The sequence below is a fragment of the Corvus hawaiiensis genome, chromosome 2, assembly GCF_020740725.1.
Source record: "Corvus hawaiiensis isolate bCorHaw1 chromosome 2, bCorHaw1.pri.cur, whole genome shotgun sequence".
Classification (NCBI taxonomy): domain Eukaryota; kingdom Metazoa; phylum Chordata; class Aves; order Passeriformes; family Corvidae; genus Corvus; species Corvus hawaiiensis.
In genome coordinates this window covers 43,427,588-43,455,507 of record NC_063214.1, presented here as the reverse complement: position 1 = coordinate 43,455,507, position 27,920 = coordinate 43,427,588, and the positions used below count along the sequence as shown (strand labels likewise).

The 27,920-nt window shown below is 35.3% G+C and overlaps 1 protein-coding gene across 6 annotated transcripts in view; it reads right to left on the bottom strand.

The window, feature by feature from the left end:
- CNTN5 (contactin 5) overlaps positions 1 to 27,920 on the bottom strand; it is a 618,861-nt gene that overhangs the window by 317,506 nt on the left and 273,435 nt on the right. For all 6 annotated transcript variants that reach the window (XM_048294601.1, XM_048294603.1, XM_048294606.1 and 3 more), the window contains one exon: positions 3,564 to 3,694. In XM_048294601.1, the coding sequence (XP_048150558.1) occupies positions 3,564 to 3,618 (55 nt within the window). In that variant the 5' untranslated portion in view covers positions 3,619 to 3,694. The remainder of the gene's footprint in view (positions 1 to 3,563; positions 3,695 to 27,920) is intronic.

Here is a 27,920-nt window from a genome sequence, read left to right as displayed (position 1 = left end):
TTTAAGTGTATAACTGTGAGCTGTACTCCCAGACTACCTTTGCCTTAAACCAGAGTAAGAGACATAATTTAGTCCTCACACTTATGTTCAGAAAATAATACATTTTTTTCTCCATTCAAATATTATTTTCCCTTCAGCTTAGGCAAATTCCATACATTCACACTTAAGCAAAACCCAAAATAACAGGGTCAGTTTTAAGATAAAAGTCATATAAAAATGGGATCAACACAAATTAGAGAGGTCATCCCTCTTCTTGGATTCTTTCCCTCACCACTGCAAAATCAATACGACAGTGTAGTAATCTCTTCCAAACACTGCCTGCTGCTAGGATTGATCCCATGATATGTTGATTTAATGGATAAGTAAGTACTGAATTTTAACACAGCCTAAAAGAACAGAAATTTAATGAACTTTATCTTCATGGAGCACCATCAATATCTATTGCTCTGTTGTTAACAGTGCATTCAGGCATCAAACTTACTAGGCTACCTTGAATTGCATCAGCTGTTGGAATAAACCATTGAAGTTGTAAACATATTTTAATGAGTGCTGTAATATAAAAGCATCTCCAAATGCAGGATGATGTAATCAAATGTGATAGTTATGGAGACAGTAAATTACTAGTTATACTGATGATCTTATTAAAATTGAATCCAATTTTGTTATATTTGGTTAATTTCAGCTCTTATAGCATTAAATTTGACAATGAATAATTATTATTTCACATGAAATAATAAAAAAGTTATCTTTGTGCATATGAAAAATGTATGTTACCACATTATATTCAAAAATGTGAAAACAAGCACTGCAGTTAAAAATTATTTCTTACAGAAGTTAAATCTTCTGCAGTAATACAGAATAAACCTTTAAAAACCCTTAAGAATCGCAAACCAGAATGAAATTTTAAAAAAGGAATGCTTTAGAAACAATCAGATACAAGTAACAAATTATCAGATGAGAGGAACAGTCAATTTAAATATGGTGCTGAATGACTGGAAAGAGTTTTCAGGGTATAATGTTATTTAAATAAAATTATTCTGTAAATATTGACTTTCAGTTTAACTTGCAAAGTAGTTACACACTTTAATGCTATATTACAATTAGTCACTGCTAATGCTTTTAAGTCTTTGCAAGATATTGCCTGAATGTGCATGCCTAAACAATGCCTGTGGCAAACAGCTGAAGCTCATTCCTGTATATCCAATTTTAGGATACAGAATTGTCAGCATATGATATGTGTCTCACAAATTTTAAAGCATATTAATGTGTTTTACACAGTTAGATTAATCTATTTGGAGCAAACTGTACAGGTATTTTCCCTAACAGCAGCTGAGGGTAAGGAGATATTAGCTGTGTGAAACCAACTGCATGCTCAGGTACATTAGTTGCACAGAAAAATACCTTCTGCCAAATGTCAACGTTTAACTCAAAGACTTCAAGACAAAAGAAATAGTTCTTAAGAAGAAATCCTATATTTAAATTTCTGACATCGTTCTGGAGTTTGCACCAAATGTCTTGCAATTTGTAGCAACAAAAATATAAATTTCAATTAAAAAAAATTACATCAATAGGTGGTGGTTGTAAGCTACAGCTGCTAGAATCACCAAAATACAAATGCTGACAAAATTTACAATGTGGCTGACAATCCACTACAAATAAAACAAAAATTTCCCTGTCCAAAATCAATGGACTTAGATAAAACAAGAAAATGAAGCTATATGAAGGAAACCAGAATAAATCAGACTGTTTCATGTATGCATCCAAAGCATGTACACTGACATCCATGGGCACTTTCTGCTATCGAATTCCTGTGTAAAATGTCATTTTATTGCTACAAATGAAGGTGTTTTATTTCACTGACTTTTGAATTTCATCTTGTGATGACACAAATCCAATAAATTTTGGAAGAATTTGGGAAAAGAATAGCTTAGGAGCTGTTGAGATGCAATAATCATATCTTACTACAAGGACAGGGCTTCTTAATATCTTAGTCTAAATATTTATAGTTTCACCACGCAGTATAGAAGCCCAGAGAAGCTGACTTTAGCCGCATTCCCACCCACCCTTAGGCCCCACTGTGGTCTGAGAAATGCTCATTAGGCTTTGGCCTTGAAGAACTGCACCTGGACTAAGCCCCTCTCCAGCTTGTCAGAAACACTGTCTATTCCCAGGAAGCAGAAGAGCACCAGATTTTTAATGAGCAGCCTTCAACTTTCTTGCCTGAACAACCCAAATAAATAATATTTCTGTTACTGAACCTTCAAAGAAAGTTACCAACTTGAATTGCATCCAGAACAGAAAATTGCTATGACTAAAACCCACTCTCTTGCAGTCTTACAACAGTGGTCTAAAGTGAGACCCTTTTGAGCTCTCAGTTATGAGGGCCAATGACTACTAAAGCCCCCTATCTAATGACCTTATAAACAGTGGTCCAAAGCAAGAATCTTTTGAGCTCTCACTTTCCAGAAGATAAGTGGCTGATGTATCTCAAACACCAATAATGGGATGGCTGCGAAGCCAACCAAGAACTTTTAGTAACAACGGACATGAAATTTTGGTAGTAGGCTCTGGGAAAGAACAAATTTTGACTGGAGAAGAGGGGCCAGGTGGACATAGGGCAGCAATTTTCTGAGAGAAAGAACCCCAACACAGTACAGCAGAGCACAGAAATGACTGGCAGGAAGCCAACATGGACTTTAAGGTGAGATTGGGACCACCAAAGACTTTAGAAGTCCTCAGACCCATTTCCAGAAAGGCCTTAAAGAATGGACTCTGCATGATAAGTTATTAGCTGAGAAAGTGAGAAACTTGTCTTCAGGGTAAAGAAACCTGGCCATAAAAAGGTACCTCCCCACCCAATCCCAGGCAGTGCCCCTTGGACCCTGGACATCTCATCAGCTGGACCAACGCAGCTGGATCGCTGCTTATCACCTGCGTTGGCACTGAAACCAGGATTGGCATCCCCTCAGCTGGATTGGCACTGAGACCAGGACAGGCATCCCCATCAGGGATGGATTGACACTAGAGGGGTGGTGATCCCTTTTTTGCTTTTCTTTTTCTTGTTTCTTGTCCTCCCTTTTTCTCTTTTCCTTTATTTAATTAATTTAATAAATTATTAAATTTTCCTTTATTTATTTAACTCTCCCTTTTAAATGAACCTATTTCTCTTTTCCCTTCCAGCCTGCCCCTTGATCCAAGATCCACTGCCATGTGCTTAATCTTTCTTTTCTCTTTAGTCTACCCTTTTTTATCTAAACCCCACTGCCATGCACCTATATAGTAGGTCAGGGACTAAAATACCAATTTTTATTCCAAGTGCATAATTCACCAATAACACTGTATGCTTGTTTGCAGACTCTCTGACTTCTGTCATTCTTTTGGACCAAGGAGCATTTTTGAATCTTAAGTGCTTCCTTCCCTTAAGGGTGGGTCAGCACACTCAGGCAAATAGTTTTCATAACAATGTTGATCTTCTCCAGCTTGCTTTTACATGTTCCTGTTTCTGTTTGCAGTTAAGAGCCTTTAAATGATAAGAAAATTTTGTTGTTTTGGTTTTGATTTACCTGAAAGACAGCCAGTCAGTGACAGAAACAGCAAGAGTTTCCATGACAACCACATCCTTGGTCACAAAGGTCCTTCCGTCCCTCTTTGTGCAGTTGTTAGCAACGTTGACGTTTCTTAATTAAAGCTTAGCCTAGTGGGACAAAGACAGATCTCTGTTAGGAAAATTAAAAATATCTCTCAATAATATGACAAATAATTCAAGAGACGAAGTTGATCCTAGTGCAATTAAAATCCTAGTTCCAAAGGGCTCTGTATGCACAGGAACAGATATCCTGACAGATACTCAGAGAGATCTTGTACCAGTAGTTAACAGTGTTAATAGCTCAAATGTCTGTGGCAGTGCTCTGCATGCATATATATACATATTTATATGGATATCACCCTAAAACTATATGTCTTGAAGCTTTGAATTTCCAAAAAGCCAAGCTAAGGAGATAGTACACATATCTTTCACAGCAAATATATTCAAAGCACATAGCTTGATGTGCTCATACTTTCCTGAAAGCGGTGTGTTGATTTTTGGTATAAAGTGTTTCAAGTGGAAGTGTGGGTTAGATGAGTGGATGGACAGTGAAGTGTATTGAGAATTGGCTGGAGGTCAGAGATCAGTGTTGTGACCAGTGGTGCAGAGCCTAGTTAGAGCCCTGTAGCTCACAGTGTTCCCCAAGGATCGGTACTGGGTCCAGTCTTGTTCAACTTATTAATCAGTCACCCTGGATGAATGTAACTCTCAGTAAGCTGCCTGATGATACAGATCTGGGAGGGGTAGCTGATAGCCCAGAGGTCTGTGCAGCCCTTCAGAAGGGCCTCAACAGTCTTGAGAGATGAGCAGAGAAGAACTGCCCGAAGGTCAACAAGGGCAAATGAAGGGTCCTGCACCTGGGGAGGAATAACCCCAGTACAGGCTGGGGGCCAACCTGCTGAAAAGCAGCTCTGCAGGGAAGGACCTGGGGGTCCTGGTGGCTGGTGGACAATACACTGTCCATGAGTCAGCAGTGGGCCCTTGTGGCCAAGAAGGCCAGAGGGATCCTGGGTGCATTAGAAAAAGCATTGCCAGCAGGTCAAGGGAGGTGATCCTGTGCCTCTACTCAGCCCTGGTGAGGCCATATGTGGAGTGCTGCATCCAGTTCTCGACTCCTTAGTACAGGAAAGACAAGGAAGTACTGAAGAGGGTTCAGCTGAGGGCTGTGAAGATGAGGAGGAGAGTGAAGCATCTCTCATGAGGGAAGGCTGAGAGAGGTAGCAGGGCACTGGAACAGGCTGCCCAGAGAGGTTGTAGAGTCTCCTTCTCTGGAGAAATTCAAGACCCTCCTGGACACAATCCTGTGCAACCTGTTCCAGGTGGACCTGCTTTGGAAGAAACTTTGAAGTATATATCTGCAGACTTCCCTTTCAAATCCAACCATTATGTGATTCTTTTCCTGAAAGTAATATGTTGGTATATTTAGTATAAAGCATTTAAAAAAAGTTTTAGGAAAATCCAGGCATTTTTACTACTTGCAAACTGGATTGAAATAGATTCATTTCTTCAACTTAACTCAGTGTGTAAAGAATCTACCAATACATTTGAAACAATCAACACTTTCACAGAATATATTATTCATACTCATCTCCTTCTACTATTCCTCGGATTTGTGTTTCCTAACTGTCCCATGACACGAACATAAATTTTGACATACTTCATCTTTGATCACTGTCCTCTTAGCTATCACTTTAACAACGTCAACAACTTTAACATATTGAAACTCATTTGCATTCAAATGTTTGAAAAGTCCATCCAAAATATGAGAAGTTTCAGCTGGTTTTGTATGAACATGAGTGCACTTCTGGTCTTTGACTTGAAAAACATCAAGTTGCAAACATAAATTTAATTTCTTACATTTAATTAGTCACATCTGTTCAGGAGGATTTTGAGATCCTCTTATTGGAGCCCAAGGAATCTTCAGTCAGTAGAGGCTGTGATCTATAGCTACAAGAGCAATCACACAATAATGAGACAAAGAAGAATTTCCTTTGCTCCCCTATCAAACCGCTTTTGGGGTATATGAGTATATGACTCCTTCAGATTATAACCAGTTTAGTTACATGCCATATTCACTGTTTTGGGGTCCTATTCTCTATGTTAGAACCCTCATAGGAAGACAACAGAGGCAAAGCTCTACACAGTTGTCAGAAATAAAAATATAAATCATAATGTAAAAGTAGGTTCCTGCCATATTATTCCATTTCAACTGCTCTCTGAGCATCTCTAGTTGTAACCAGTTTTGACAGTCTTTCCATCGTATATAGAGAGACACAGTGTGAGCACAAGATGACAACATCTGTTTAGGTTGCTGGTAGTTATTCCTGCAACAATATAAAGGTGTAGCTTGTCAGCTTTCATTTAAACAGCATAGCAGGTATGCTTTTCAATACAGATAAAAAAATCCCGTTTAGGATTTGTACTTCCTTTCAGGTAACACAGACCAGGAAAACTTAATATTGGATGTACACATCAATATAAGCAACCCTGAAAGAGAACACAACAATCTGGTAGACAAGTGACTTTCCACATAGAGCCTGTAACTCATTTAAACCTCCACAGGAAGCCTCCTCAATTAATTATTAATGCCTTCTGCCTTTGTCTTTCACTTCAGTGATAATCTGCTTTTCAGTCACTGTGTTTCTTTGGTTAGTGAATTATCTCATTCAGCATTCTTTGCTGGCCAGGCCTTTGGGAAATAAGTATTTTCATTAAAATTTAAATTTTTCCCTTATGACCATATCTGTTAAAGAGAGTAAAGCAGAGATTCCTCCCCCTGCCCCCAGCTTTATTACTTTTTCTTCTTCCTCTTTTACTCACTTCTTTTCAGCTACTTTTATAACAGTGCAACACAGAAATTATTTTAACTTAATGATTTTTTTGTTGCTTGAACAGGAAAAAATATACCAAATTTTCCAGCATTACAGTGTGAGATTACTGTTGCTGTTATTATTACCAGGTATTATTGTGCCTATTGGGTCAGACCGTTAAAAATAATAATAACAAGGGTTGTGATTGGTAGAACAGAAACGGGATGAAAAATAACTGGAGCCAAACAGTGGGAACATCAAAATAAAAGATGGACTTATACACATTTCTCTTTGCAGTCTTGAAACATGATGATTTTTAACTTTCTGTGAAAAAGAATTTTTTTAATTAATGTCTCATTGAAGGCAATAGAGTTATCACAAACTGTGTCAGATAAGGAGCCCATAGCTGAATAGCTGAATAGCTATAATAACTTTTACGTGACAACCCTACGTAACCTGTACCTATCAGCATAATACGTACTTCAGACCAGTTACACAGGAATATTAAAATGTAAAACCAGAGCACAATGACAGGGAGACAATCTAATTTAAGTCATGGATGTTGGACAATGGCCTTCCTTGGATATTTGTTGTATAAATATGTTGGCTGATCTCAGTAGAAGAATTGCTAGCAAAACAAGCAAGGGGAAAATATGCCACTGCATAGCTTTTTAAAAATCCCCATAGAAATCACAATTATTGTCGTAATGAAAGGATTTTGCATCTCTACCTAATTTTTCTATATTTCTTGTTTCTTCGAGGATAGTTGGCTAACACTTGACTGGCCATATGGATAAATGAAATGCATAGCAACATAGTAGGGTTAATGAACATCTACGGGTTGGGGAGTACAGTTCATGCAGACTGACAAAGACATTGATATTGCATGTATAGGGCTGTCACGTGGCATGTGGGATAATAAAAAAGGTACTTTGTAGGAAATAATATGGCTAAGAGGATGAAAAAGCTGTATTTAATAAATAGAGGCAGATAGTCTAATTTCTGCTCTAGATTTAATGAAGGAATGTTACTCCTGACTTTACTATCAGTAGTTGTCATCTATCTTTCTGATGACTAAGCTCTCACTTTTAGACAGATGTGTGATTGAAGAATTCCTTTATGCTTATAGCAGAAAGATCAAAGCTGCACTAAATCAGAGGGCCATCTTCTTTCTGACTAAAGATAAAAAAAAAAAAAAAGAAAGGGTGTTATTGCTGAAAAGAACCTAATGAATATTTTCTTAAATCTTGTAAGAAAAATCTCCTACTTAAAACTGGCTTATTCTAAAAGAAGTTTAAGGGTATATATATCAGCAGTATTCAGTTGTTCTTGGTTTGAAAATCTTGCTAATTTTATGTTTTGTTTTGGTTTTTTTTCACCCCTTACTATCCCAGAATGAGGAATATTTAAAAAAAAAAAAATTACATATACAGAATATACAGTAAGTTACTAATGTAAAAGAACACAGCTAAAGATGCTAAAGATGCTGCTTAAAAGGACTTTAAAATAATTTCAGCTAAACAGTATCTGTTTTTTCCCTGAACGATAAATTTGGAGCTCACAAAAATCCAAATAGCTTGTCTGGAACATTTTCTTGGCTTCATTGATAATTCAGTGCAAGAAATGAAAATTAAATTGTCCAGAATACATCATTTTTTACAGATGTCATTCGCATAATAGCATGAGTTGACAAAGTTCTACAGTCAGATTTTTAATTTAAAGATGGACGGTCTACCATTTCTTGATTTCTTTTTATATCCTGTCCTGTTCTTATTCTGGTTTCTTTACAATATACACAGTTTCAGTAACTTATTTTTTTCCTAATATCAAGGACTTGAATTTTCCCTGAAGGCAATTTGTATAAAACAGTGATCTAAAATAAATATGTATATATAAATATGTATAATGTATATAATATGCAGCAAGTAATTTATCTAACTTCTTTTTCTGCACAAAAATTAGAAAATGCAGTTTTCAATTTCCACATGGTACTACCCATGGTCCTTTGTTTTCCCCAGGATTTCTGCCAAATTACTTTTGCAATTTGTTTTAATTCTGTGTGTTAACTGTAGAAAACTTATTAAAGCCCTCACCATTCAGTATGTTTTAATGAATTGCTTTAGCTGGTAGTGACAGGGTAGATATTTTCTCATGGTTCTGACTCCTAATAGAATTTGTGAATACTGAGAACATGAGTACTAATTCGGTGCTGTCACCTCTAATGTGCAAGAGGCTTGAACCAGATACAGTAAAATCATGATCTTTCTAAAGATGATAATAGCATCTACTATCATTAATGCTTGTTTTCTGGCACTTATGATAAATTTAAATGCAACTGCAAGGATCTGTTCTTTTTTTAATTAAAATACTTATAAAACAAAGCCTTTAGCACAGATACCCTGATACTGATATCAAAGTGCTTTCTTCCATTATCACTACCTAATTTCCCTTTTTCTATCATATGCATATTTATCCATTTACCTGTAGCAACAAGAAAGAGATGATTGCTTAAATCCACATCCTCTCCCAAAGCAGTCTAACAAGTCTTTGTCTCTACAGTGACTTCACTTCTCAAAGGATGTGACTTGTCACAAAAATAAAAGTTTTCTCTGTAATATTTTTCCGATATCAATATATATATCAATATATATTGGAGGAAAGTTCAAATTATTTCATTCTCCTTTTCCTTTCAAAAAAGGAACATGCTCACAGGTAATGGAGAAGTAACACCAGTGATAAGCAATTCTGATGTTCTAGATAGACTTGGAAGAGCAGGAACTGAAAAGAATTAGAAATTGAGCCGTTTCCACCCATACATCCAAATAGAAAGAGAAAGAATAGCATATGCTATGAAAAACAAATATACTTGCATTGTTTTAGTTAGTATATTACGAAATACTTTTCCTCACATTTATTAAGTGGAGGATGTTGGCATAAGGTGCAATGAAACTGCTAATAATATTCCTTACTTAAGGTGGCAAACCTGTGAAATCAACAAATGCAACAAGCTAAGTACCACTGACTAGGGTTTCTATAAAAGGCTTGTTGTAGTCCTGGAAGAAGAGAGGGTCTAACTGAAGATACTGTTTAAAGTACTTGTACACTTTAAAGTCTTCTAAAGAACACCAAAGTTTCTCTCCCTCCCTGCACAACCTCTACTGCAATCTGGCCTTCGAAGATATGAATGGAATTGTTGCAGACAGCAATTCAGCCTGTCTTCCTTGCTCCCATCAGTATCAGACCTGAAATGCTCAGTCCTGGGAGAATTAGAGGCCTTAGAAAATCAAAGGCTCAGATATTACAAAGTTGATAATGAACAGTGGAAGTAGCTTGGCTGGAAATTTTTAAACAGAGCTTGTCTGCAGAGATCTCCCTAATGAATACTTACATACAAAGTTAACTAATAGGCCACGATTATTACAGACAGTGGTTATACAGAATATAAATAACCTTGACTGAGTTCATGTCCCTTCTTGCTTTCAATAAGGAATTAATTTGTTCAGTCCGAAGTCTTTTTGACAATACTATTTATAAAATGGCTGAAATTTAATGAAAACATATTAAGTTAATATTTGATAACAGTCATACCGTAGACACTTTTACAATTAAATGTCAGTGAAATTTATTATAGAACAAATGAAAGTGAAATGATATTAAGCTAATGTAAACAGCAAGGCATCTTGTAGGATTGATTATCACCCCAAGGGAAGATAATTTATTTTCAAGTTTTAGTAATTGTTCAAACTATTGTAAAGAAAATCTAATAAAAGACAAGCTTTAGCAGTTAAATAAAACAATTTCAGAGTTGTATTATGAACACCCAATTTACTGCTAAACACATAAAAAGTTTCTTCTGCAGTGGAACCTTTCCTTGCCAGGTCCCTCCTGGTGAGCAACCAGGACTTTCAATATCTAAATTTTTTTATAATTTTTTTTGTGTTATATTTTGTTGGTTGGTTGGTTGGGTCTTTTTGTTTGTTTGTTTCTGGAGTTTTTTTGAGTTTTGCTGTTGTTGGTTTTTTTATTCATATTAATAACATTTTCAAAGACATCAGTCCAGTTCTAGAAGGAAGCATGGAATGCTCCTCTACAGAAAGGATCAAATTAACTCTTTCTGAAATAATGTTCAGTCACAGTTTCTATACTGGTGAATGAGCATCTGAACTACTGCTCTAAAAAACAAACTAAAATATTTGATTGCTAGTGCCGAATAAGTGTCTCAAAATGCCTATGAGTCCAAGAGATTCTGAATTATTCAGATGAATCAAACCTGTTTGGAAAGCTGTGCACAGTACCCATAAAATAAAAAGTTAATATTGTATTAATATTGTATTAAATATTGATTATTTTCTAGTATTTGAATATATTTGCACATACATATTTAAAATAGAGAATCTGTATGTAAGAGGCAGATTGTCTCCCTTTCCGACTTTTCAACCAGTTGGCTGCATTTGCATCATGTTTAATACAATTTTTTAATCCAAATCCACCATTAATATGTCTAGAGGAGATTTACAAAATCACTTGACCAAGAGGGCTGGTTTATGCTGAATTATTTGAGGGATTCAAATTGAGGATAAATTCAATGTTATTTCCTATAGGAACTAGATCCTCTTTGGCATTCTCACTGCAAATCAGACATAAGAGATCTTTGTGTGCTCAGGTGAAGAGGAAGATGGCAGAAAGAGTTCTCAGCTTCTCTAAACCAGCAAAAGTGAGGTGCTGCTATTCGACAACATTCACTTGAATTAGGCGTGAAAAAAACTAGAGTACTGCTCAGGCAGTCAAGTACCCTGAGGTACTGGGTGCTGAGAAGTGTTAAAACCATGGGCTCCTGTCTACTTGTAGGCATTGAGACAGCTTCAACATACTACTCCCACTACATGGCATGGTCCTGTTCTCTGGTGAATAAAATACTTGTTGAAAGAGGCCTTCTGAGAAGGAAAGCAGTAGAATTAATTCTGTTTTTTCCCATCTATTTGCCAATCAGACTGACAGCTTCTAAAATTCAGCTTACATTTCAAAGAACAAGAAGCTGCTGGGGATGAAACAGTTTAAAAAGCCTTGCTCTCTCACTTAGGATTGTGAATGCAATACAGATTCACTTAGCAGCACGATTTTCCAATTTCTTAAAGCTTGGGCTGAAAGTAATAAAGATTTGCTCACAAGTACCACAGTTAAGCTGTTTGGTTTCTTGTATGAACTTTATGAACAGTCATTTCTTAAAGTCTCACAAGCTGTCATTACACACTCTTCAATTTTTCTTTTAGTTCTGCCAATATTATTCACATCTAGTAGGAAAAAAGAATAAAGAAGAAAATTTTGTATAATTTGACACTTTGGAAATGAAGTATATAAGCTCTCTTGTTAGTAAATGAAGAGGAATAGAAAACCTGAAGGAAAATTAATTCAAAGATTTTTGACAGTTATTTTGAAGTGAGATGAACAACCTCATTCTTTTTGCTAACTGTGATGGAAACCTGTTTGCAGCAGAAGCCTAGACAGATATCCTAGATTATTCAATTAAATTTCAGATGGCAAAAGCTGAGTGATAGCAGTCTTCACTTGTTTTTTTCCAGTGTTATGGAAATTTCAACTGCATGTGGAAAATTCAACTGGTCATTTAACTCCCAATCTCAGTGGTATTACAATAAAATCAGCCTTCATCTGTTATAGCAATTTCTTGGTATTTTGCTTTAATTATTCAGGAAATATATTTAAGCATTTAATAATAAGTGTAAGAGATGCCTCAGAGAACTTGAGAAGTTCAGGGAGAAACTATATAGAATTGTGAGTCATGTTAGTAACCTGCTCTCAATCTGCACTCTTTGTATTAGACTTGATTTATTTGCAATGGAAAGTTGCAGGGAAAAAGGCATACTCTTATGCTACTTTTTTTAGGCCCATTGTTTATTTCCAAATTCCTCTGGGAGGCCATAATATGTGTCAGTGTAATCACATCTGGAGATGATCTCTTCTCTGCCAAGTGGAGGGATTAAGGACAATGACAGGACCAGCAAGACACTGCAGTTATTTTGTCTCTCAGCTGCACTTGGTAGAACTATCACTACTATATAAAGACCAGCTCATCTTGGTCTCTCTTCTGCAGCAGCCAACTACTACCAAGAGGGAACATGACTGCAGTCAAATAAATATCCTTGACTGCCCCTTGCATTTAGTACATCAGCCAGCATAAATAGGCCTAGCTTCAACCTTCCACTTAATGCAACTGCCAGACTTATGATATTATGCCTTTTAATAACACACAACAGGATCCTCACTCATCTCTCTACAAGGATATAAACCCCTGCAGATGGTTTGTACTGCTTTGATGTAGTGGCCACAATCTTTCCATGGACCTGTAAAATTGAACTCATTTCTGTTCTCTCTTCCAAGAAAAATCAGCTCTGGCATACCAGACTATATTGTGCACCAGCGTGTTCAATATTATTCATGAAAAGGATCAGTAAATTTTCTGTGCCTCAGATGTGAGATCCTGTGCACTTTATAAGGAAGGTGCAGGGAAGGGTCCCAAAGATGTGTTAAGGAAAAGCAGGATCCTTCAATACCCTACTTGCCTCCTACCTATGGGCTTCATGCGATGCTGTCAGCCTGTCAGAAGGACACTCATCTGCAAAGGATGTAGGCTACATGTGCCAAGTGCAAGACGCTGTTCCATGTGTAGAGTGGATGGGAGACACAAAGAGAGGTTTATGTGCAAAATGAGTGTGTGTGAACAATCTGTCAGTGCATGTGTGGTAAAAGTCTGCCTCAAAGCCAATGCACAAATTAGAAAAATGACAGTTCTATAAAAAGAAAAAAATTATTGTGACATATTATTCGAGTTCTGAGTTATTACCTGTGTTAGTCACTGCTGCAGATTTCATACTAGTTCAGCCCTCAGGTTTAGGTAACAAGACCATTTTTAGTCAACTATTTTATTTTATCATGATATATAATGAAATAAATACAAAATCTTAGCTGAAAAGTTCCATCTAATCACAGAATCATAGAATCACAGAATCATTTAGGTTGGAAATCATTTTGCTTCCCAGAGAAGTTGTGGATGCCCCATCCCTGGAAATGTTCAAGGCCAGGTTGCATGGGGCCCTAAGCAACCTGGTAGAGTAAAAGGTATCCCAGCTCATGGCAGTGGGGTTGGAAATCGGGGATCTTTAAGATCCCTTCCAACCCAAACCTTTCTATGAATCTATGATTCTGTGGAAAGACCATTGAATGCAACCATAAACATAACACAGGCATTACATCTTGAATTCAAGAAGTCAGGCTAGACATTTCCTAAGCTTAAGACACACAAGTCACTTTAGACACTTTTGGAAGCAAGTCTTAACACTGAAGTGTATTTTAAAAACACTGAGTATATTTTTTTAAACTATACATCTAATTCAATTCAAACTATTCAGACAAACAAAAATAAATAAAAACACTGTTTAGATTATTGCAGTATACAATCTCATTACAATTAATAGTTGTCACATCTTAGGACAACAAAGAGTTTATTTAATATACAATAAAATGACATCTTTGGAACTTAGAGCAACAGATAAAGATGTAGAATTTGAAAATGCATCTGTAAAAGCAAAATTAGTTAGGAGAAGATACCTAAAACACTCAGTTGTTGTTCTGTAATGATTGTGATGGTTTAAATGTTAATAATTTTGTTCTTAGCTATGTTCTATTTGTAATGTTGCAATGCATTTTTTAACTGGCATACTGAAGAATATTAATGATGCAGCAAATTGACTGGTGCTACAGAGATGTAGCTGGTTTTTTTATGAGCATATTTAATTGCACATGTTTCTTAAGTTTCTAATTACAACCAGTACTAAAAGTGTCTAGATGCTTAAGGATGCATTTTTATATTTAAACATACTTCATTATTATTACTTATATGGCAGATAGTTCACTAAGATATAATGATAGGATATTAAAGTGGATTAGAAATCTCATTATTAAAACACAAGCTTGTCTGAATAAAAAGGAAAAAAAAAATAAAGTACTCTAAGTGGAATAAGCACCTCTTCATTTTCTTTCACAAATCTCATTTTATTACGAGCTAAATGTCAGAGACATAAAGACGTAACTGCTGGCATGATCCCATCAGGGAGGTTTCTATCTGTTATCATATGGTATTCAACATTAGTTCTTCACAGATTTTAAATAAAGCCAGTGAACTTTACTACGGGCTCAAATTTCAACCAAATATATTTTAGCCTATCTAGAGGTGGTTTGTTTATTTTTTAATAGTAAGATACGACTGCGATCAAATAACATTTGTTCTTGTATTTTAACTCAGCATTAGGGCAGACACCAATTATGAAATTGTGCTGTCAGGTTACCCCTCTAAGGGCAGGCACACACTTCATGTTTTCTGTGGCAAATTGAATTTGACATTTAATTTGAAGCCTTGGACACCATAATGTAAAACCTTCTTCAGTATTAGTGATAAAGCATGAAGGCATACATCCTGCCTGGCTCTTTTAAATAGTCCTTTCCATGTAACTATGGCCTTCATTATTTTTTATGGGGATAGTTTTCCTGATCTTTAAAGGAAAATCCCAGTAAATGTTTAGAATCACAGTAGCACACAACTAGAGCATTTCAGGTTTCTTCATAGATTCAGATAAGTGATCAGACACAATTAGAGGAATCCTTAGTATAGGTCTTAGTAGGTGGTGGTTCCAACACTTCCTCATTTGTTTATTCTTCAGAAGATAACTTAATTTTACATTGCAAAAAAGTGTGCTAATAGTAGTTGCAAGACCTTTATTGGTAGAAGATTAATTTTTTTGCAGAGATTTCTATGTAAGTTGGCAGGCCTTCCTTTAACACATTTTAGAGTATTGAAATGTAATATTTTCAAGAAGCAGCCAAAATTCTTCCTTCCTTGACAGAATACACAGTTTTAGGATCAAAAATTACGAATTTCATAACCTGAAAGTCCAGAGGCTGGTTTGGTGCAGCTGCAAATATAATTTAGTCAGGATTTCTGGGTTAACCACCCCCTTGGAGGCTACCACTACAGATTAAAAAAAAACCCAATGAACAAAAAAACCAAACAAAACCACAACAAATACAAACACCCCCTTCAAAAAGCAAAACAAAACAACAGCAACAAAAAAATCAAAACCAAAAAGCCAACACCAAACCAACCAACCAACCAAAACCACCTTAGAACTGTTCCCTTCCCCTGTAAGCTTTCACATTGCAACAGCCATGAATTAAGCTGTGAAACATGGTTCAGAATCAGGCCCAGAGGCTCCAGCCATAGAGTACTATGTAACAAATATCAGATATCTGCACTGTTCAATATTTGTACACAAATATAATCCAGCCCAAATAGGAGAATGTTTCTGGTTCATTATCCTGCCCACACAACACATTCAGCATAATATTAATTTTGCATAAACGGGTACTATCTGACCTGCATAAAAGTCAGAAATGATCCAGTTATTTCCCATTTTTTTCCTACCATTTCTACATTCTGTGTCAATTAGATGAAATGTTTTAGTACAATTTTGTGCAGTTGGTATGCTAAAATGGAGTTTACTGTCATGAAGATCAACTGCTTTAGCACTCCCTACAGACTACCAATATTTCCCTAATTATTTCAAGAAGTAGTCAGAGTTCTATCAGTAGATGGGGAAGGATATCTACTGAGGTTTTTTCATTTTTGGGCTTTATTTCTGAAATTATTCTTAAATTTTTTTCTGGGGAGAGAACACCCTCCTTAATTAAAAGAAGTCATGAGGCTCTTGCTGGTTTCCAGAGAGCAATGCCATTGATTGTGTTGACAACAACCTATTTCCCTTGATCTCAAGTTTTTTCATTCTATCAGAACTTGCAAAAAAACCTTGTCCTTTTCCTTTACCTAGTGAGTTCCAATTGCTGGAACAGAAATTGTAGGTTGTAGGTTGTGTTCACTGACAGATGACAATTTTCTTTTAAATGTTTTCTTTATTGCCTTTTATGAGGGAAGAGAATTTAGAATTTACAAGCGAGAACACAAACTGCACAGCTTAGAGTTTACAGCGTGGCACTTTCCTGGCTGTAGAAGATGCTTCACTTTGGTAAATTCATATTGTCTATGAAACACAATCTAAGAATATCAATTCAGCAAAATGCAGTGAAATGTAGTGAAGAAACTATGTACCTTGTGCTGTTAGTGTGCTGAAATTCTGCCACTGCATCATGCAAAAATACAAGCCTGAGGCTACTGGTGCATGCTGGACAAGTGCTGACAAATCCTAATAATCACCCAGAGAAGGCTCTGTCGGGACAGTTTTCAGTCACTTGTTTGACAGGGAGTGAAGTGTCAGTCCCATCACTGCACCTACTTAAGATGAATTTTTTTGTGCTTCTGGAAGATATGTGGAATGATGCCTGCCTTTATTAAAAGTTCAGCCATCCCCTTCCAAGAGACAGGAACCCCTTGGCACAGTCTGATTAGTGCTTGTAAGGGAACCAAGGTGGAATTGAGATAGGAATTGTATGTATGCTTCTCTTCCCTCCCTGATAATTAGTTGGAATCATAAGTGTTTTACAATTCAGTTTCTAACCTCTTCTGCCAAAAAAGAATAGCAGGATGACTAATAGACAGAGTGCCACTTATATCTGAAAATGAATGCTGTCTCAGGATGCCTTGTAACCTTCCTGCTCTTCTCTACATGTTTTGTGCACAGCAGCAAAGAAAGAGAAGATGCCAAAAGGACATAGGCTTATGTAAAATAAGCTCTCAAACTTAGTCTGATGATGCCTTTTGTTAAATGTGATGCTATACTTTCTATTCTTCTTATCTTGAGTGTTCCTTTAGACTCTAATTATAATAGTTTATCCATAAAAATGAACACGATTTATCTGTGCAACTTAGTACTGTGACAGGTCCCATCACAAAAAATATCTGAGCAATTGCAAAGAGAAAATAAGCCCCAGCATGTTCACTTCTTTTCTTTCCACTATCCACATTATGTCAGGATATTTTAAAATTATTCAAAATAAAAGAATGAGGATGTCATTAAGTATGATTATGTAGATTACTACCGAAAATGGAGAGGCATTGTCTGTGTTTTGAATATTTTTTTAAGCGTAAATAGTGTATTATTTTTAGGTTTTGTATTTATATTTATATGACTCCTTGGTCCCATACAATAATATACTATGGGAGAAAAATTAATATTAATTAAATCAATCAATATATTAATTAATTATAGTGATTAAACTAATTAATCAGATTTTAAATTAAACTAATTTAAGAAATTTAACCAGACTTAATCAAGGACAAAGGGACTTTAGAAATTTGAAAATCCTTCATAGATAATTATACAGGAAAGCAGTCATGTGTTAGCTTGGCCTAATTCCAGTAAACCAGAAGACAAAATCTCTAGTTGTAGAGCCTTCACTTCAGCACTGAAAGTATATAATAAATTATAATTTCCCACCTAAGGAAAATCCAAAACTTAAAACACATGATAGAATAATAACCAAATGTGTGGAAACATCTTGCTTATATCACTATTTAATATTTCCAGTAAAGAAGACTCGTAAAGCTTCCAACGGAAAAATCTCTAATTTGAAAAGATTGCCATTAGATTTACTGCACCTTTATTTACACCTTGTTAAAAGTTCAGAAAAATTAGCTTGTGGATGAACAATTATAAATAATTTCTGTGTCAACTTCATGATTATGTGTGTGGATCTCTTCTGACAATTTATTCGCTAAGAAGAAAGACATTAAGAAACTGAACTGGGCTACAGTCACTCAAAGTGCTTATAATATTTATGGAGATATAAAAGGAGGAAATTAGTCAGTACAAATATTACAGCTGCAAGTGGATATTATTGTCTGTTTCAAGCTTATTTTCAAAAGATACAGGCTGGAAAATGTTTCCTGAACCCTAGAAAACTCATGACCTTCAGAAAAGAGAGTGCACTGGTATTGTGAGGAAATAAATTATGATACAATTAATCCATTTAATAAAATTACTTATTTCCTTGCTAAATTCCTTGTTTCCAAACAAATTGGGGTGAAGGGGGAAGTTGGATAAGCAAGAAGTGGCAGCAGCTGATGAGAAACTTAGAGACTGATTTCTCCCTGAGAAGGCAGAAGATGGATGTTCCTTCACATCCGTCCCCTTTATGTCTCAAAATTTACTCTGATTATAAGGTATATGGGGGACAGAGGGAAGGAAACTCACCCTTCTCTTAGTGATTTGAGGATTTGCTAAACATATCAGAAGTACAACAGTTTTAAGGAAGATCATTTTCAGAGTTGCAGAGAAAGTGAGAAATAAAGAAAACAAAACAAATCTACGATCTCAGTTTGGTGAAGGGGGAACATTACAAAGGAAAAGCAATCTAAGGACCAGAGAAGAGTCAATGAACCTTTACTTACTCATAAGCTACAGATTTGAACTAGATGGCTCAATTTCATTCTTTTGTATTTTAATTTACCAATTTCCTCAGCTGTTCTCTTACAATGTAAATTTTATGTGACCATCAGTGACTGAGATGAATGATTGAAGTCAGATCATGACATTCTGCCCCCGAGTATTTTCTGTTTTCATAGCACAAGCAGATTAAATATTACAAGATAGCTACAAATCCAAAAATAAATCTGCTGTGTCTCCTATTCCTACATACACTCCTGTAGCCTGTCTTACCCCCAGCTGCCCTTGTTTGTTGGCCTCTACAGGCCAGTCTTTGCCCTTGACTATTTGCATACAATATACTAGAAAGTTAATGTATTATTTGTTGCCCCATTCTTTACTAGCTCTGCTTTTTTCCCTTCCACAAAGAAAACACAAAATTTGGATAAACCAATCATATTTATAATGTAGTGTCACAATAAATGTTCCTGATGTCCCATTTTTTACAGCTTGGTATATATAGAGTAGTTTAAAATAATTGAAAATAAATTAAGAAATTCCACAGACCACCAGGGATTTTTTGGCACCACACTGTCTGATACTGAACCGTGCCGTAAGTCAAGTCCCTCTGGATGGGAGAGAATTTGCTGAAAGTCCTTGCAAGGAGTTTCAAAGATAAACCGAGACTTTTCCTGGCGTTTCAATGCTGCCGGACAGTTGTTTATTAAGTCTTATCAGAGGAACAGAGTCACTAGCGTGACCCAGGTACAGCATAGAACACAGAAAAACAGGAGTGAGGCCTCTCTATCAAGATTTACACAGCCTTTTAAAGATATTTCAACCAATAGTTACTAAAAATGTACAATATTTTCACTTTCCTACCAATTATTCAGTAACACGACTAGGAACTGCAGAATTTTCTATCCAATCATTTCAAACTACTTTTACTGCAGAATATGGAGTAGTAGAAGAAGGAGAAGAAGGTCTAGAGAACAACAATCCTCCATTTTGATATTTTTTACTCTTATCTATTTACTACAAAGAGAAGCCCAAAACTTCTAAATTTTTCACCCTGTGACAATCTTACATAGTAATCTATCACCTAATTCACACCACTGTATTTTCTAGTTCCTGTCTGATCGTTGGTAATTTTTTCCAAGGTTGGAGGTTAAAACAGTGTTGTTCAGGGGGGTAAGAACCCTTAAAAACAGGCAGAGAAATATTCTCGGCACTCTGGGTTCCTACACTGTCTCTCCTACAGGCATTGCAATGTTCATCGCATTCCTCTGCCTGCCCCTTCTCATGAAGATAAAATCCATGGCTCTTTCACTCTCTACCATTACCTAGCCATTTGGTTTTCCTAATTCAACAGCCATTAGGTCCAGTCTTGTGTCTGAGATGCATAGCATCATGTAGGGTCACAACAGTCTCCGTTGGCTTGGTCTGGGCAAGTTAGAAGAATTAAGACATGTACATGCAGAGGTACCTGTATGTAGGTGGATATATATACATTAAATTAAACCTTTATGTCTTGCACACTGACAATTAGAACTTGGCAAGACTTTTATTAAACCTAAACATTTCAGTTTAATGCCCAGATGTCCATCCATCTAATATGGTCTTTGTAAAATAATTTTGTTCTATAGTGTTAAAAATGCAAGGCTTTTCTTTGTTTGTTTTTCAGTTTTACCCGAACAATAAAGACAGCAAAACTCATTTGGTTTTTTTGTTGGTTTTGGTTTTTTTCAAAATTATAAGACTTTTATGGATAATAAAGCTGCTGATGTTATTTTTTTAATGTTTAAAAATAATGTTTAAGAATAGTTTTGAGACTCAAATCTTATTTTTAAAGTTAAAAAAATGACAATTTCTCAAAATTCTATGACAAAAAGATTTTCTGGAAATTACTAGAGTAAAATGCCTTCTATTTAAGGCAACTCATTCTACCTACAATCCAGAACAGCAAAAATTGTTTGTTTATTAAAGAACAGATGTGCAAGTAAAAATATTTGTTTTCCCCTGTGTTCAGTTACTCAAACATTTTACTTTTTAACAGAAAAACTTGTCACATAGATATATAAACTTAAAATATTGGAAAGATTAAGGCAAGCTTGGAAGTAAGTGATATATCTGATCATTTATCTTTAAATCAGTGCTTTGGCATATGGAATTACAAAGTAAACAGCAGAAAGGCTTTTGTATGGAAACACAATCATAAGAAGCAAGAAAACAAGAAATATGTGGCTATAAAAGAAAGCATTTAAAATGTAATTACTTGACTTTGAATGTTGTGTCTTTGATAGAGGTTTCACTGGGCAGTCACTACCTTCTGCTAAGTAAATTCTTCTGTCTGCTTGTTTAGTCCTTTTGAAAATGAATGAGTCAGAATGAGTTAAAGAGATTATATCATTCATCTGTTTTTTTCAGCAGCAATTTTGATTACAAAAGGCAATCCATACAAAGTCACTGGACATGTTTATCATTTTGTGGGTATATCCTAAAACAGCTGTAAACCTGTTATCACTAACATTCAAACAATATTTTTGTTTTCCACCCTCTTTGCAATATAGAGATATTTCTATGAAGTGCACCAATATTGCTGGTCTTACTCTTCCATTTTAACACAATATAGAGATATTTCTATGAAGTGCACCAATATTGCTGGTCTTACTCTTCCATTTTAACAATAAAGACAGCTGTTCAAATACAAATTTTCTCTCAGCCCATATTTTTCTGTTGGAGTTACTGGGAGCATGGGCAGACTTTAAAAAGCTCTGTTTAATAATAAATTAAGTGACCTGCAGATAGAGAAATTGAACTTGCACAAAACCCCCCGCAAAAAGTCCTAGAATCATTCTTCAGCTAGTAAAAACTTGTGTGTGCAAATATAAATTTCTTCCTTTTTAAATAAAATATTGGCTTAGCTTGGTAACTTGCTGAGAAATGAATCCAACATAATTCAAGTAAAGTTGTCCATTTTAAGCCTCCCCAAAGCAATATAAAGTGATTTAAACTGATGAGTTTAAAAATCAATTTAATTAACTTAGTAAAATGTACAAAGCAGCTCTAATAATTAGTGAAATCAAGGACATATATAGTCCAAATTTAATTGGTGACTATGTGGGCATTCGTTCACATCATGGTCAGGTTTCTTGATCTATGTGATGGTCATCAGAATTTTGAATGCTCTTATTCAAACTAACACAATTAACATTTAAAGCTTCAAGGTGTTTAGCCTTTCCAGAAGCTGAACTGGCTTGCACTTCCTATAATAAAACATGAAGAGACTGTAACTACTTAGTGTACTTCTAATTATTTATTTGTCAGTTAGGTTATAGGCTTTAGTGATTCTTCATAAAGAGTGACTATAAAATTACTGGAGATGTTATAAAGAAGGGTTAAAATAAGGTGTTCTAATAAAACAAAGTATGACTTAAATAACTTCACTAATCAATCCAAGTTCCTGTAAAAATCACACAAAGACTCCTTTTTAATAGAGAAAAAGAAAAAGAAAAAAGCAATCAAAAAACAAAATGACAGCATAGATGAAATATTTTATTGGGTGGCAGCTCCAAAACTGCTCTTTCTTTCATACACATCAGATAATTTATTTAGTCATGAATTAACTGTCATAATAATCTTGAAAAACATATTGTATTGATTATCTTCACTAACACCCAGTGATGACAAACTGCCATTAAAACATGTTTAAAAGTATGTAAGAGTGAGATACAGGAACTAATTTTTTTTAAGCTATCTTAGCCACCCACTCACATCACCATGTCTGAATGTCTTTTCTATTAAGAATATCAAGGACTTTCTTTTTATTGTAAAAACCAACACTGAAAAATAGTTCAGCCTTTTAAAAAACTTATTATTATTATTATTATTATTTATTATTATTTTTTAGGAAACATTTTTCCTTAGGCAGGTTGTTAACTTTCTCACTTCCTTCTTACAAATTCCAAGATTGTCTCCATTTTAGCAAATATTCAAGATTTATTTTTGGTCTCAGTAGGGATTGTTATAGATAAGCAAAAATACTCATGTTTTTCTGGCTGCTCTGGTCAGATCTTCTAATTCTAAACCAGAAACAAGTCTAATTTGGGCACCTCCTCTTTGTTATCAATAATAAACTCTTAACTCTTTTAAAATTGATATTGCTATTCAATCCCCTACTTTGAAAAGCATTTCACAAACTATGCGCATCAAGATGATCAGCAAAAGGAAAAAAAATAAATGAACCATCAAAATGAAATCATAAGGTTGTCCTATCTTCTGTTCTTATTAGCACATTTTTTTTTCTTAATTGAGAGCAGTCATGGAGTTTTTAAGACAGATTTTGTAATCCATGTCACCGTTGTCTTGGATTGTTTCCCTCTACTATTCCTTTAGCAAGAAATTACAACTACAGAGAGTTAAAAATAACATTAGATGATAAAAGCATGAGAAACTGAAGAGAACCTGAACACACTGTATTAAGAGAAAATAAGGCACCTTTAAATGCTATTTTTGACTACAGTTTTTATATGGGCTTCTATCACTAAAAATCATAAGGAGACCAGCTGCAAACATAGCCTCTGGGAGGAAACAAACCCTAACATGATGAATCTCGAGCTATTTTGCCTACCAGTGTTGAGTTACAGACAGCAAGTGTTGACATAACTGCTGCACACACACAGTACCATCTGTGAATAGATACTTCTACACACCTTCCACTACATGACTTCAAACACTCACAACAGCAGCCAGCATGAGCTGTACACGTACTCTGGGAAACCTTCTGATCCTGACACATTAGCTACTTTTTACCAGAACTGCAGATCATTCTGTCTTTGGTTCCCAGAAACCCAGTAAAAGGCTGATATTTAACTTGAGAAAATCCTCTCTATGTGTGGGGCTCTACCTCAAAGGGACATATTATACACTAGAGGGACAAGAAAACAATTTATTTACTGCACTACAGCATCAATATTCTGGATTTTAGAAACCATTTCTGAGAATGAACACTAAGCAAACACCTATCTAAATGGACCTGACTAGCATAATTAGCATTTCAGATGTGTGCTCAGGAACATCTTACAGGGTTATACTTTAACTGGACATCTCTAACACATCTTCACTCATTAGTCACATTCTTTTCTCTTTGAAGAATCAAAAATAACTTTGGGGATTTTCCTCAAGCTATGCATATATTTTTCTCATAGTAAGTTTGAGAAGCTGCAGTCCAACATCAGTTTAAGGGGAAATTAAAAACTACTGAAAATCATCAAATGAAACAAAAAATATTGCTCAGCAGCCTTAGAGAGGGAACAATAGAAAATCTAGAGAAAATTGCATCTTTTAGTAGGAGATATGAAGCACAGATCCAGAATCTAAAGATGATATTTAATCCTTAATTGATGTATCCATCCATAGAAATGAAATTTTGCTCTGAAAGCAGATTACCAGATGAGGGTAATTTCCAAATGCTAAAACGTCTGCTGCAACTTAAAGTGTCAGCTGTAACCAGAAGCAGCTATTTACTGTAATCATAACTTGGTACAGTAACATATTGGAAAACATCACTTGGAAAGCTGTCTTAAATGAAGAACTTTATAAACTGAAAAAACTAAATTCTTTATTTTTGCTAAAATGACTGTGTCAATGCATGTAACACTAATTTTTGTCTTTTTTAAAGTACAAGATTAAATAGAAAAAATACAGATCTCATTGTATTACTTAATTGAAGATCTCTTCAAAAGGCCTATTAAAGAAATAGGATACATGACAAATTACTGCCTCCAATTTGTAACAGGCCCCTGCAGTTAGTTTGTATTTGATCTATGAATGAAAACAGAGAAGGTGGAGAACCAGACCAGTCAACAGCTCAGTCTGAGCAAAATAAGCTGTTATTAGGGCATTCTGGAGGAATCTAATTGCCTTCATTCTGATTATGAGGAGAGAGAACTGAACAGACATCTTTACACATTTCAGAAATTAGTAACTCTTCAAAGAAGTAGGAACAGATGGATTAACTTTTCTTGTACTAGCATTTGTCTGCAGAGAGATGCTAGAAGACTGAGACAAATTTCTTCTCCCGCCCTGTTAAAAATATATCAGCGCTTTGTAGGCAAGAGTATTTTCCTTTTCATAATCAATATGAATACTTGTACACAGACTGAGGTAAAGTCATGAAAGTTCAATTTGGGGGTTAAAAACGTGTAAAAAGTTCATACTGCATTTTCATGAACTTTTTTTATCAATCAAGGAAGCTTTAGCCACTTAACATTGTCATCATTGTAAACAGATTTGTATGGCAGAATTCACACACATGAATCCTCTGCTGTCTTAAAATTAAGATGCTCCAGTTTTTCCAATTAAAATGTGCTAAAAAGGTTAAAGTTATTTTTAAACAAACAAGTGCAAATATTAAAGCTGTAGGAAGAATGAAGGATAAGACCACACACAGGACTATGCATGCACCATTAAAACAAAAGAGGTTGAAAATAGAATATGTTCTAACCAACACTTTTTCAAAGTAGTGAATTATATTACCAGAGAACAAGATAAATTGCTATTCAAGACTCAGAAAGAAAAGCCAAACCATGGAATACAAACCATGGAATAGTCAGTTTTCATAAAGAATATAACTTTTTATTTAAAAAAAATCAATAGATTCTTTGAATATGATTAATAAGTAAAAAAGATAAAGAAGTAGAATATGTGAATTTTAGAATATATGAATTTGTAGAGTTTATAAACCAAAATTCTAGATTGTCTTGGAGGGCACTATAGTATTTTCATTACTTAGAGATAAAGAGTTTATATGAATGACAGTGCAAATAGAATTTTTCTTGTACTTATTTTTGAGCCAGTAAGTGGTCAAGCAAAATACCAATGAAATTTCTATCAGCCACAGGAAACACCCAGTCTGTAATGCTGGAAGAATTGATGCAATACTCCGAAAACTGCAGTTCTGTCCAATCTCAGAAAACACTGCCAGACCTGCATCTTTACAGTAGAGTTTGAGAGATTTATAAAGATATTTGTGAAACAACTTTCTTTATGAATACAGCTGACAGAAATATATTACTGACAACTGGCAAAACAACAAAATGATATTAAAGGTTTGTAGATCTAACTGAAAAAACTCCAACCAAACAAACAACAAAAAAATCTGCAAGCCAAAAAGTTTTTATGAGAACTTCTACAGTACAAAGAGCCAAAACCTATTGGAGATAAAAACAAGGGACATAAAATAGCCTGCTACAGTTAAGAGTCAGCAAAAGAAGGAATTATTTTTATTTTCACTTATAATTATTTTTATTTACATTTACATTTAGGTCAATGGTGTTTTCATGTTACTTTTCTTTAAAGAAAATTAGCTCACAGTTACTGAACATTTGAAAAACATCAAAACTTTAGACAATTAAAACACTTCAGAATTTCATTCTTGAAGATTATTGTAATAAAGATATTGTTACTACAAAAGTTTGGGGCTTTACATATCTTCTGTCAATTAATCATAAATAAGAGCATAGTTTGGGTTGGGAAAGGACCACTAAGATCATCTCATTCCAACTGCCCTGACACGGACATGGACACCTTCCACTGTGCCAGGTTGGCAGATCCCCATCCAGCTTGGCCTTGAACACTTCAAAGGCTGGGGCATCCTGTCTGGGCAACTTGTCCTGGTGCCTCATCACTCTCAAAGGAAAGAATTTCTTCCTAACATCTAGTCTAAAACGAACCCCTTTCAGTTTAAAGCCCTTACCTCATGTTCTATCACTACAGGCCCTTGTTAAAAGTCCCTCTCCAGTTTTCCTGGAGCCCTCTTTAGGTATTGGAAGTGTTTTAAACTCTCCCCAGAGCCTTCTCCAGGATCAAGAAGCCCAGGTCTTTCAGCCAGTCTTCACAGAAGAGATGCTGCAGCCTTCTGATAATGTTTGTAATCCTCTTGTGGACTCACCCCAACAGGTCCATGTGCTTTTCAGTATTATTCGAAATGTAGAAATCCCCAGGGAGAGTGCAAAATAGCTGTTTTGTTGTTGCTGAGAGTTAAATGTTATGGAAAAGAAATAATTCTTTCTAATATAAATATTCCTTGTCAACAAGTGTCAGCAGGAAATGTAAGACTGTGAGTTGCCAAAAGAGAGTCTGACAGTGGAGAACTTAGTTTTGGAATGACTGTCAACTAAAAAGATCAGTTGAACAGAAAATTAAAATTAGTCTTTTGAATTTTTTTTGCAAACTAATAATATAAATAATATAAAAAAACCAAAACTGTTTGGAGTAAAATTAAATATTTTACTACTGCATTCTAAACCAATTTTTATTCTTATTTTTAATGGTTATTAAATTGTTTTAACTTTTTAATATAAAATAATTTTACAAAGACATTTAATTTATGTTCCTTCACACTGTTTTTATGTGGCCCAAAAGTCGTATTGTTCACTGAGAGAGGAGTGAATTTAAAATTTCAGGTAGCCTCATAGCAAGGACATTTCAAGCAATAAAATGAATTGTCTGAATCATAAGTTTTATGTCATTCAAGGTTATTTCAGCTATAGGCAATTATGATGCTTCACAGATGTGGAAACATCAAATCTAAATGCTGAAGCCATGAAGGACTTGGAACCACAGAAAGGTGTGTGGTGCAACTGACAAACTCTTCATGTTAAAGCAATGAGCAGGATGCCTGGTGTACAGAAAAACACTGACCGATGGCTGCGTAAGTCCTGTATTATATCCGTGGGTTCTAGAAATTCTTCAGACATGGTATATCAAGATACATAACATGCACTAAATGGATTGCAGTCCATAACTACAGCTTGCCTGTGTGTTTAGCAAAGGAATAACATGATTATCTAATTCGTAATGCACAATAAGATATTCGACTTTCTAAGGAACATAGGACGTATGTCTGTAAGCATTAAAGGATACAGAGTATAAACACAAATCATAACTTGTGCCCATGGACTCCAACTGCTACAAGGTGAGATCCCACTGTGTGTCACCTATCACCTGTTACAGCGGCGATTACTGTAACACAATGCACCAGACCAGGAGTCCCGTGGCAAGGAAATATATATGGACGGATTCTTGCTAGCTGTTTCAGAGATGTTTATTTCTCCAGCCGCATGGCCGGAGCTCTGC